General features: G+C 40.4%; 1 protein-coding gene across 1 annotated transcript in view; it reads left to right on the top strand.

The window, feature by feature from the left end:
* Positions 1-8,847: 8,847 nt before the first annotated feature.
* The window catches only part of LOC139696477 (RAB11-binding protein RELCH homolog), a 78,673-nt gene continuing 75,863 nt past the window's right edge, over positions 8,848-11,657 (top strand). The window contains exons 1-4 of the mRNA XM_071595261.1: positions 8,848-9,457; positions 9,540-9,701; positions 9,927-10,090; positions 10,319-10,504. Of these exons, the coding sequence (XP_071451362.1) occupies positions 9,190-9,457; positions 9,540-9,701; positions 9,927-10,090; positions 10,319-10,504 (780 nt within the window). The 5' untranslated portion in view covers positions 8,848-9,189. The remainder of the gene's footprint in view (positions 9,458-9,539; positions 9,702-9,926; positions 10,091-10,318; positions 10,505-11,657) is intronic.

The following is an 11,657-nucleotide window of genomic DNA, read 5'->3' as shown; positions in this document are numbered from 1 at the left end:
CGAGGACCTCCGAAACAATATTCTGCACGGAGAAGTAGTCAATCTCTTCATTTAGGTCTTCCTTTATCTCATGAAAGGTAATTCTCCGGTTATTGCACACCATCTCGTCCATTGGAGCCACCGTTGAGTCCGCCAAACTCGCCCGCCCCGACCGCTGTTCATCGTGGACATTTACCCGGCCATCAAAAAATTCCCTGCACCACTTCCGCACGTTTTTCATGTCCATACACTTCTCACCGTACACATCCACTAAATAGCAATGAATTAATATCGGAGAAGCAGTCGTCAGTTGGCTTCGCAACGCGGTGGGAGGAAGGTACGACGCCGGGATTAAAAAGCTGCTTACAAGGATGTAAAAAGTAGTTGATCGTCAAAACGACTGTGTAGAAAAATAGCTAAATGCCCAACCTTTCCAAAAATGTGCGCAAAGTAGGGAATATATTTGATTTTTAATGAAAAAAAATAGGAGACCTTGCCTTTCGAATCGCCCTCGTACATTACAAGGCAACCATGCTACAACTGGAGCGTACAAGTTTCTGCAAGTCCCTGATTCCCGAGAAGTCAGAATATTTTAGCTCACTTTTGTATGTGATAATTGTTATATACCTTTGCTAACTGTACATCATTGAGAAAATATCGCAATATTATTTGAAGGGTTTATCTCATCCCAAATGTTGGTTAACTGCACATACATACTGGCAGATAAAATCCAAACAAATAAAGAGAGCTTGCTTACTTGGACCATATTTCATGTTTACCACTTAGTGCTCTGAGTCTTTGTATTAATTCAGCTACAATAGCTTTTTAATGTAGACTAAACTAATTTAAATTCCAAGTGTAGATGAAAAATCAACTCATAAACTTTATGCTCAGGTAAATAATATGGTTTCAAACAGCTGAAACTATTTTGAAATTGCATTCTTTCTATTGCTGACCAGGCAGAATTAATGATTATGATTTAGTATTTTTAGAGGAATTTTATCAATAATGATTGACATTGAAACAGGTAAATTTGTTATTAAACATTTGGGTTTAAATGCAAGGAAATAACCAACCAGTTTATCAGACATTTGCTACGCTTAGTTCACAGTGGCAAAATTACACAAACAATTACAACGATAATCAAAACTATACTTTTAACTAAAAACTGTCACCAGGGTGGATGTTTATGAACCAGCGATGAATGATGGTGAACTATTGAATTATATATGATTATATATTACTCCCCCTCCACGGACTACAACCTTGACGGGGTGGAAGGGCTTGTGCGTTCTGATGACCCCTAGAGCTGTGCTAGCGGGAGTAAGAATAATTACTCCTAGTAGGGTCGCCCATGCCAGATAGGTCGAAGGTTAGGAGCCAGACGAAAGGTAGTCCACGCAGCGTCTGTTCCTCAGTGAGGCGGCTGCAATGGCGTCTGATCCCAGTGGGGCGGCCAGTAAGTGATGGTGTCACGTTAAAATCACTATTGAGGAAGGCAATGGGAAACCACCTCAATTGTCGTTCCCTAGATATATTTGATGGTCACTGCATAGAAAATGAGTCCTGGCAACTACGGGGCTCGGGCCAATCGGCCGTGTGTCGTGCCCGGCGGCGGGGGAGGCAAGGCTTCCGCGGTCGTCATCCAACGAAACCCTTGCAAGGGAAAACCAGCAGCAGCAGGACAGAATACGCAGGAGAAGAAGACCAAATTAGTTAGAATAGGAATGTGGAATGTTAGGACAATGATGAGGACAGGTAAATTGGAGAATGTTGAGCGAGAGATGGAAAGGGGAAATATCGATATTTTAGGTCTACGCAAGGTGAGATGGAAGGATAGCGGGGATTACTGGAGTGATAAATATAGAATAATATACAGCGGCGGGGACGAGAGCCAACAAGGGGTTGCCATAGTATTAAATGAAGAGGTAGGAAGAGGCGTAGTCAACATAGAGCAGGTAAAGGATAGATTATTACTAGTTGAGGTAAAATCAGAACCAACAAACTTGGTTATTATTCAGGTATACATGCACCCGAGCAACCATAAGGAAGATGAGGTCGATAGGATATACGATCAGTTAGAGGACATAAGCGCATCTACATCTACATAATACCCCGCAAGGGCATGTGGCGGGGGGTGTTAGGTCACCAACCGTAAAAAGGAAAAATACCACATGCAAAAAAAACAACACGGAAAATTACACCCACAGCAGTGCACACACTCATGCAAAAATCCCTTCATCCAATACTCATGCAAACACATATACCGCAAAGCAACTAAATACTGCACCCCATGATGCAGCACGAAAGCCATACTATAATACGGACGCTAGGACACAACAAGCAAGAAATTGAAACATCACTACCACATGAAAATGCACCACTGCTTCACCTCGGAGCTCAGTTCCCTAAGGGAACGGAGGACCTCCTTGGATCCACGGTCCAAGATGTCGTTGGTGCCCACATGGGCCACGACCTGCAGCCTAGAAAACTTCGTGCCTTTGACCACCGCCTCGATCGCCTTTGTCACCTGAGGGACTCCTCCGCCTGGTATACACCAGGCGGTCACCCGTTGATCGGCGCCTACGCGGCACGCCCTTTCCCTCAATGGGACCATTACACGACGGACATTCGAGCTACCTATTACTACAATTCCGTCCCTTCCCGTTCCCTGACGTCTTACCCTAGGCAGTGCCCTCGGAGTAGGGATAGGGGCTTCAGGTACGGTGGTGCTGTCATCCGACAACACCTGGTACCTGTTGGAGACGGGGATGGTATCTGCCTCCGCAGAGTCCAATCCACGCCGCAGCATTACCTTCCTCTTGCCCCAAGAGACGACCCTCCAATCGTCCGACCTACGGACGTGAGACACTCCCTCGTTGAGAGATGGGACACGGGGTAGGTCTCTAATCGCCCAGCCACGTGTTGCATTCGGACGAATCCGTGCATCCCTTTGGGCGTGGCAGGTTTTCGTATCCCCACCCCGAGCACCATCTCTCCCGAGGGGAGCCCTCCGGGTGGTGATCTCCGATCGAAGCTCCCGCACCATTCTCTCCAGCATGACTATACGGGCCCTTAAAGCCGCGCATTCGCCAGTGCCTTCGAGCATGGCAACAGGGGACCTAGATGAAGCCATCCTAATTTAACTACCGAGTTCCCAGCAAAAGCTAACTTGTATAAGCTACGCTAAAATTTCTAAGAGGGGTTAGTTAAATTTAGCTCAATCAATAAGTTACGCTTTGGAAGATAGTAAAGAAAGGAAAGAAAAAAGATGGTAAAGAAAAGAAAGCACTCACCGATAACAAATAAGATTTGAAGGACAAAAACCACCGCAAGCCACTAAGAGTACCCACTAGGAATACCACCACACTATTAAAAACTAATAACAAGGAACACAAAAACTAAATAAACTTAACTATTTCACAAAATTAAAGCTGACACTAAACTACCCTTCACTGGGGAAGAACAAGCACAGAGGTACAGAAGTAACAGCAGGCACGCAGGTAGTCTCAGGTAGGGTCGAACCGGTTTTAGGGAGCGAGCTCGAGCACGTCTGTTCTCGGCAGAAGCCAGGCAGAGAATGGCATGTGTTCCTGCAGGGAAACATTTAATAGTGATGGGGGATTGGAATGCGACGGTAGGCGAAGGAAGACATGGTGATGAGGTTGGGGACTACGGTTTAGGCCGGTTTACGGTTTAGGAATGACCGCGGGGAGAAAGCAGTTGAGTTCTGCAGAAAACAGACAGACAGAAAAGTTAAATCTTTATAAGAATGTAAGAAAGGGAGATCTATGTTAACAGTTAGAGATAAGGCGGGTAAGGTAATATTTGACTCAGGAAAGATCGAAGGGAGATGGAAGGAGGATAGAGAAGAACTGTATAGTAAAGAACTTCGACCAACAAAGCTAGACATTGAAAAAGAATATGACGTCGAGGAAGATAGCTTAGGACCAGGCATACTAGACGATGAGATAGAAAGGGCATTGAGGGGGATGAAACTAAATAAGGCCGTGGGGGTGGATAACATTCCCGTGGAACTATTGAAATGGTTAGGAAAATTTGGGAGGAGGAGGTTATATGGGCTGATTCATGGTATTTATGAGGAAGGAATCTGGCCGGAAGACTTTGTGAAATCAGTTTTAGTTCCTATTCAGAAAAAGGTAAAGGCTACATCATGTGAGGACTACAGGACAATAAATTTGATATCCCATGTGGGATAGCTGGGAATTATTTTAGCGCAGGCGGTGCTAGGAAATACTATGAAAGCACATACAAAGTGTTTGAATAAACAGAAGATTTATTTTGAGTGCTGTGTATAACAGACCAAGGTCAACGCGGTAAGATATATGCCATGGGAGCAACATGCACAATAGGGATGAACGCTCGGCTGGGGTTGAGACGTGACTGGTTCCGCGTGGGTCGTGCCTAGGGCGACACGTTGCGGCACACCCCTGAATCGCACAAACAAATGAACTGCCATATCAACAAATGAACCGCCACATCCCACACAGCTAAAGTTGTTCTGAGGATCATAAACAAAAGGATAGAGAGTCGGGCAAATGATTACTTAGGGGATGATCAGTTTGGGTTTAGGAAGGGGAGAGGTACGCGTGATGCCATTGCAGTAACGAGATTATTAATCGAGAGGAATATAGAACACAACCAGGAGGTATTTGCCTGTTTCGTAGATTTCGAAAAAGCGTTTGATAGAGTGAATTGGGAAAAACTAAGGAGTATATTGCAGAAAATAGGAATAGATTGGAGGGAAAGGAGGCTAATCCGCAACCTGTACATGTCTCAGACTGTTCAGGTGCGGGTGGGAAACTGGGAGTCCGGATGGGCAGTGTTAGGAAGGGGTGTAAGGCAGGGTTGCCCACTATCACCGTTGCTGTTCAACCTGTATGCAGAGGAAATGATTAAAGAGGCATGGGAAGAACTGGACGTAGGAATGAAGGTGGGCAGGGGAAGACTAGCCATAACAGGGCCAAAAATGTAATTGAGGATTGGTTGATTTCAAACCCCTTGTGTTCTTAAGTGAATATTTTGAATTGGACCTCTCAAGAGTGAAATTATAATAAATGTGTATCTTTTTACCATGATAATGAATATGTTTTTCTTTTGGTAGCATCTACTGTGGCAGGGGACACTCTTTGATGAATAAATATTTAATGTTGACTTTTTCCTCAGAAAATCTTTAATAAAGATTTTCTTAGTGCTGGGGGATTGGAATGCAATGGTAGACTAAGACAGAGATGGTGATGAGGTGGGGGATACTAGTTAAGAAATAAGGAAAGACAGAGGAGAGGAAGAAATAGATTGATGTTAGATAGAGTGATGAAAATAGAAATAGAGTGATGAAATAATGTGGTATTCAGAAAGGTATCAGTTACACTATATTATGTTTAGGAATGGATTCAGGTACTGTGTGATTGATTTGCACAATTTCCCATGAGTGGATGCAGACTGATCATAATTTGGTAATCATAAAGTATAGAATCTGATTCAAAAAGATAAAACAGAAATTATGGTTTAGGGTGAATGTAGAAGCACTAAGCAAAACGAAAAGGAAGGAATATCAGCAGTTTTTAGGATAAATCTGAGTGAGGAAAGGGAGCTAAGTACTATAGAGAAAAATTGTGAACATATCACCAAGGGATATCAAAAGCCACAAAAGAAACTTTTGGAAATGTAAATAGGAAAAAGATAAGGAATTCATGGATTGCAGACAATATGACTAGAAAGATAGATGAGAGAAGGAAATGGAAGAATATGAACACTGAGTTGGTGAAAAGGAAAGATATAAAATTAAATATTACCAATTATTAAAGGTCCAGAACAAATAGTTGGGCAACAGAATTGTGGCGGAAGATGCGAGAGTATGAAAGGTTGCAAAGGAAGGGGGAAATAAGTGCGGTACTGGTTGGCACTGTCAGGACATAAAAAGGGAAAATTGCTGCAAGCAGTCAAAGAATTGAGGAAAAATATAGGCAGAACACAGAAAGATCCAAGAGAGATGGAAAGAATATATAGAAGAACTGTATGGCAAATGCATTAGGCCAATAAGATTAGATATAGAAGGAGAGTATGACATACAGGATGTAGGTGATGGTAGCTTAGGTCCAGGCTTACTCAATGCCAAGATAGATAGTTTTACCAGTGATCCAAGAGTCTCCAAGCATTGCTTAGCATACTGGGAAGTCAATTCAATAGATTTGGGAAGAGAATCAATGCAAAGTAAACAAAGGTTATGTTCCAAAGAAACTGCGGGAGATGCCGCAACAGTAACTTTTAACGGAGTCATCCGCTAATGTGCATTTCAATGCAACAATTTCAGAGCGTAAAAATCATTCCCCTTGACTGGGACTCGAACCCAGATCCCTCAATATCCGGTCGAGTGCTTTTCTCCCGCAGTTTCTTTGGAATTTGTCAAAGGGAAAACACCATAAGTGTTTAAAGTTGGCTTTAACCTCGTGGACAGTGGCGCCTCGCGCACGACTACGAATGCATGTGACATTGTATGTACGGTATTTCGTCATAACATCTAGTTCCTTTAAAAGCCCCAAAATTTCAGAGTTTAAGAGGACGCCTCGGTAGCTTAAGTGGCTAAAGCACTCGACCGGATATTGAGGGATCTGGGTTCGAGTCCCAGTCAAGGCGAATGATTTTTACGCTCTGAAATTGTTGCATTGAAAGGTTATGTTGTTTTTAAGAAAGGGTAAAACTAAGTTGAAAATGAAATGGGAGTTCATAAACTCATACGTATATGTGGAAGAAATAATTGTAGAGGCATGGAATGAGCTTGAGATAGGAATGAAAGTCAATGGACAATTCATGAAATCAGATTTGCAGATGTCCAAACTTTAGTGTGTCAGTCAGGTTGCAAACTGCTGAGTGCTCTGTAAGAACAGTATGGTAGGTATGGAATGAGAATAAATGTGCATAAAACAAAGGTTATGTGGTTATCTATTAAGAGAAAAGCTAAGCTAAATGTGATAAAAAGAGTTCAATGACTACAGCAGGTGGAACATTTTACGAATATTGGCAGTGTTTGGGACTAAATTGGTCAAAGTAGTTGGGAAATATGGCAAAGAATTGCAATTAGTTATGAGGCTTTCACAAGTAGGAGGGAATTGATGATAGAGATGTTGAATAAGGATGTTAAGACAAGGCTCATCAAAAGTTTGATATGAAGTGTAATTATGTACTTACTGATACATGGTCACTGAAGTAGAATGATAGACATAGACGTGGATTTTGAAATACGGGAATGGAGGAGAATGGAGAAGGTAAAATGGATGGAAAGGAAAAAAAGAGGAAGTGCCAGGAGTGGTGGGTGAGGGGAGAGGATTGAAGGTAGAAATCATAAGGAGACAGGAAAAATGGATGCAAAGCATATTGATTGGTAGTGGGATGTTGAAGACTGTGATAGAGATGGAGAGCTGGGCAAATGTGGAAGTGGAAGGAATAGGATTGGCATGTTGGACGGAATAAGGGAGGAAGGAATCATACGGAGATGAAGAGGGAGTTCCTATAGTGCCTGATTTCAGGTTGTACTTTTTGTTAGGAGAGGGACTCCTGCTTTTTGTTTAGGCAAAAATTATTTTTTGTATTTTTTTATTTAGCATGATGGGGCTAATAACACATTTTAAACATCATCACTAAAGAGACATATTTCCAATTTTCGCAGGATATTTAATCTGTAATTTAGCCTTACCTCTGTGAATGAGTCTCAACCTAGCTCCTCTAATAATGCTAATATGCCACTCAGTTTGTCATAACTAAGTTTTACGAATCTAGCTCCACTATACTGTACATGATGTAATTCGGCACTCCATGAACACTTCCCTGCGGAACTTCTAGAGTGAGTTCCATTTCATTTGAGCTAACACCACTAAAGACTAATCTGTATCGGATCTTTCTAAAAGTCTGCAATCCAGCTGAGGATCTGTTCATCTGTGCTGTAGACTAATAGCTCTTTGAGTATTTGACTATCAGATATTTTCTTGAAAGCTTTTTTAAAGTCTAGAAAAACCGGGTCCACTGGAAAGTTACTCTCTCCAGAACCAAAGATAAGATGAACGAAAAGCCCAAGTTGTGTATTGCAGGATTTCCCTTTCAGTAACCGTGCCGGTTTTTCATCATTTTATAGTTTCATATTATCCTGTTGGCCACTGCTAGGGTGTGGCAGGGGATAATTACACACCAGACTTTGTACTTTTGGCCCTAAATACTTTTCTATCCTCTGCGGTCAGACAAGGTTATTCTGATCTTTTATTGTTTCAGGAAAAACAACCAGAAAAACTATCTGTTCTTTACTTAATCTCTCTAATCTTTCTAATTCATTGTAATTTCTCGTCGTGGCTGCCTCTGTGGGACTCTATTTAACACAGTTGTAGACTTGGTTAGAAAGGTGATGTATACTTATTGAAAATTCAGTACATGCCCATGCCAATGTTTCATACTCTGCCGTGGAGAGAGGAATGCGGAAGGCATTTAACGATGATAAAACTATAAGGTAAGAAACATCCAAATTCCATATCCTTCCTTTCACATCAACCACATGGAAATCTTATCTTCTACTTTGGTACATCATATTTTTGAACCTTTACCTTGAAACCAGACGTCAATTATTTTTACAGATAAAATTCGAACACCTTTTACTGCTAAGAACCATTGGCATTAAGTCACTGGTAGGAGATGTAAGGAATTTCTGGAGAAGGCTGGCTATATTTTAAGAACGAAGTAAAAACCTTTATTCAATGAAGGCGCTCTTTCAGTCACGTGACAAAATCTGGTCTGTCGGCATGTCCGTCCCTCCTATCGGATTCGTCCTCGCAATATGACGCATTTCGGCTGATCGTTGTTTCTTGGTCTTCGATAGAGTGATAGTTGTTGCGTTCAAATTGTGTATTAGCTTTGACATTGCATGGATAATAACCATTGATGCCTTTAAGAATTCATACCCTCAGAAATTATATGTCTAGGATTTTACTGGTCGTGTGGTAGGTTGTACATAAGTTGCCATACAGCGATGATTTTGTGAGGGGCCTTGACAGTTCTCCATCCTTGTGATTGTGCACTGACGCAGTACGAACCCAAATGAATCCGAAAATTCGCTTAAACCGTCCTAATGATTGTTCTTATAACAGAAGTTAATGTAACTGTAGTACCTTTATTTTGGATTACGTGGTAGCAGTTGTCACAAGTGCCATGGACTCTCTCATTGACCCCATCGAACATGAAGAGGAAGAGAATCCTGAAATTAAAATAAAAAGTGGTACGAATTACAAAGAAAATGGGTTGAATTATGAAGAAATTGCCGCGAAGCTTCTCAATGAAAATTTTTTACTTACTGCCTTGGAGCTTCATACAGAATTGATTGAACGTGGTCGAGGGATTAAAACCCTTAAGGAATTTTTTTCCAATCCAGGAAACTTTGAACGGCAAGCATCAATACCAGACTCTTCACCAACCATTCGTTAGTATAAATGATTTTTTTGTGCTACCTCTAGTCTACTCAATGAAAATTATTCATTTGAAATGTTTTGCATCACTGGCAGCACGGTCATCAAGTCAAGCAACTTTAGATTCACTGGACCTGACAAGATATTCAGAAGATGGCGAGAGAGGCGTTGATGAAAGAGTTGCAGTGTTGGAATTTGAATTAAGAAAGGCCAAGGAAACTATAAACGCCCTGAGAGCAAACCTTACGGTGGCCACTGGTAAAATATTCACTTTTGATGTCATTGGGTGCTAATTTTTTCAGTAGTGTAGTAAAAGATCATAAAGCAAAATGAAATGGAAAATTACTCATTGAAGTTTAAATTTACGGTATATTGTATAATAATTAACATCGTGGTACTTGGAAGTCGTCGAGTTTTGTAAATGACATATTCTGTACATCCAAAAGGTAACTACTCTAATAATATTTTCGCTCTTTTTCACAGAATCTGAAAATCTCACCCCGGAATCTGGTTCCTCTAGTGGGTTGCACAAAGAACCTATTAAGCCCCATGAAAAAAGGGCATTGAATTTTTTAGTCAATGAATATCTTATGCGGCAAGGCTACAAGCTTACTTCGATTACATTTTCGGATGAGAATGAGGATCAAGTGGGTATCAATTTTCAAGAAGCTAATCGTGGTAATAATTCTGACATGTTAAGTTTTCAACTCATATACATAATCTGGTTTCAACACTGAATGTCAGCAATTTTCTTGAGTTTCAGTTTGATCTCATTAGCAATTTTAGTTCTTATATGCAATGCTATTTATCCAGGTAAGGAATTAATTTATTTAGCAGTGGTTTGTAATTCACTCTGAAATGATCATTTTTCTTAGGATTTTGAAGATTGGGATGATGTGGGTCTCAACATTCCGAAACCCCCTGAGTTGTTGTTCTTGTACAGGGAGTCTAGTCGACAGTGGTCTAGTGATATGAAATCCGACATCGGATGTCAAACAATGGAGTCATGCCATGAAGAATCTCAGAATGATTCGGAACGGATGGGGCAGTTACATGATCTGGTTTGTGGACTTTTTATTTAGTTTTTATCTAAAATGATTTGTGCTAGGATGTAAGGTGTACACATTGTTAACCAACTTGAGGAAACTCGAGACTTAGCCAGGGAATAATTAAATTATGGTTGTTGCTCACCTATGTTTATTATGAAGTGGAATTTGGGGTGTGCTGCTGAAGTGATTCAGGCATCTGTTCCCCTAGGTAATGATATAAAATACTTTATTCATTTTGATAAATGTTGCAACCATATTAAATGTCGTCTAAAGGAATAGTACTCAATATATAAGCATGCATTCTTTAATGTGATGCAGGTTGTCATAAAAAATTCATCAGCTGAATTAAGCGAGTGAGCAAGTAACTTGGTATATCCTTATTCTTGAAATTTTGGGTATGGTCTGATTTCAACTGAGTTGGCAGCCAGTTATATGAACAAATGTTCTCATTATGAAATGAGTTGTAAGTTGAGGACAGTCTAAAATAATTGTTATTCAAGTTTGCTCTACCCTTAATGATGTCGTTGTGTGAGATGTTAATTGTTTAGTTTTTCATTAACTTTGAAATGAACTAGAATCTTGTAGATAGAGTAGAAAGATGGATAAACTAAAGTCATGATTCAATACCTAATAAATAAGGCTTGCAGGAATCATGTGGTGGGATATTAGCAAGAGAGTGAATAGCTTTCTTTTGTAGTAGCAAGATTTCTTTAATGTGTGAGGAATGACCCCATAACTTAACTCCATAATTCAAATGACATTGAAAGAAGGCATGATAAAGTGTTAAACTGTACTCATTTGAAATGAGAAAGTTGAGCTTTTTCTAATTTATAAACAGCTTTACTCAGTTTATTACAGATCTGACTGATGTGAGTGTCTCAGTTAATTATTGGTGTAAAAAAGTTCCTAGTATTTTGGCAATGTCAATTTCAGTTCTAGTTGTTGTGAGACTGCATACAGTATGCTGGGTTTTTCGGCGTATAAATGTAAATAATTAATATCAAACCATTCCTAAGCCTGTCAGAGGGCATATAGTGCCATTGCATTTTCTAGTTGCTGACAATTTTGCACGAAATTAGTGTTGTAGGGACCGATTTATTTATGGAACGGATTTAGATTTTATGTTACATGGGAAATCAATAATCATAATTATGAACAGTATTGG

The sequence above is a fragment of the Hetaerina americana genome, unplaced genomic scaffold, assembly GCF_022747635.1.
Source record: "Hetaerina americana unplaced genomic scaffold, ioHetAmer1.1.p SCAF_7, whole genome shotgun sequence".
Classification (NCBI taxonomy): domain Eukaryota; kingdom Metazoa; phylum Arthropoda; class Insecta; order Odonata; family Calopterygidae; genus Hetaerina; species Hetaerina americana.
Note: the sequence above shows the minus strand (reverse complement) of the source record. Positions and strands in the feature narration are given on the sequence as shown.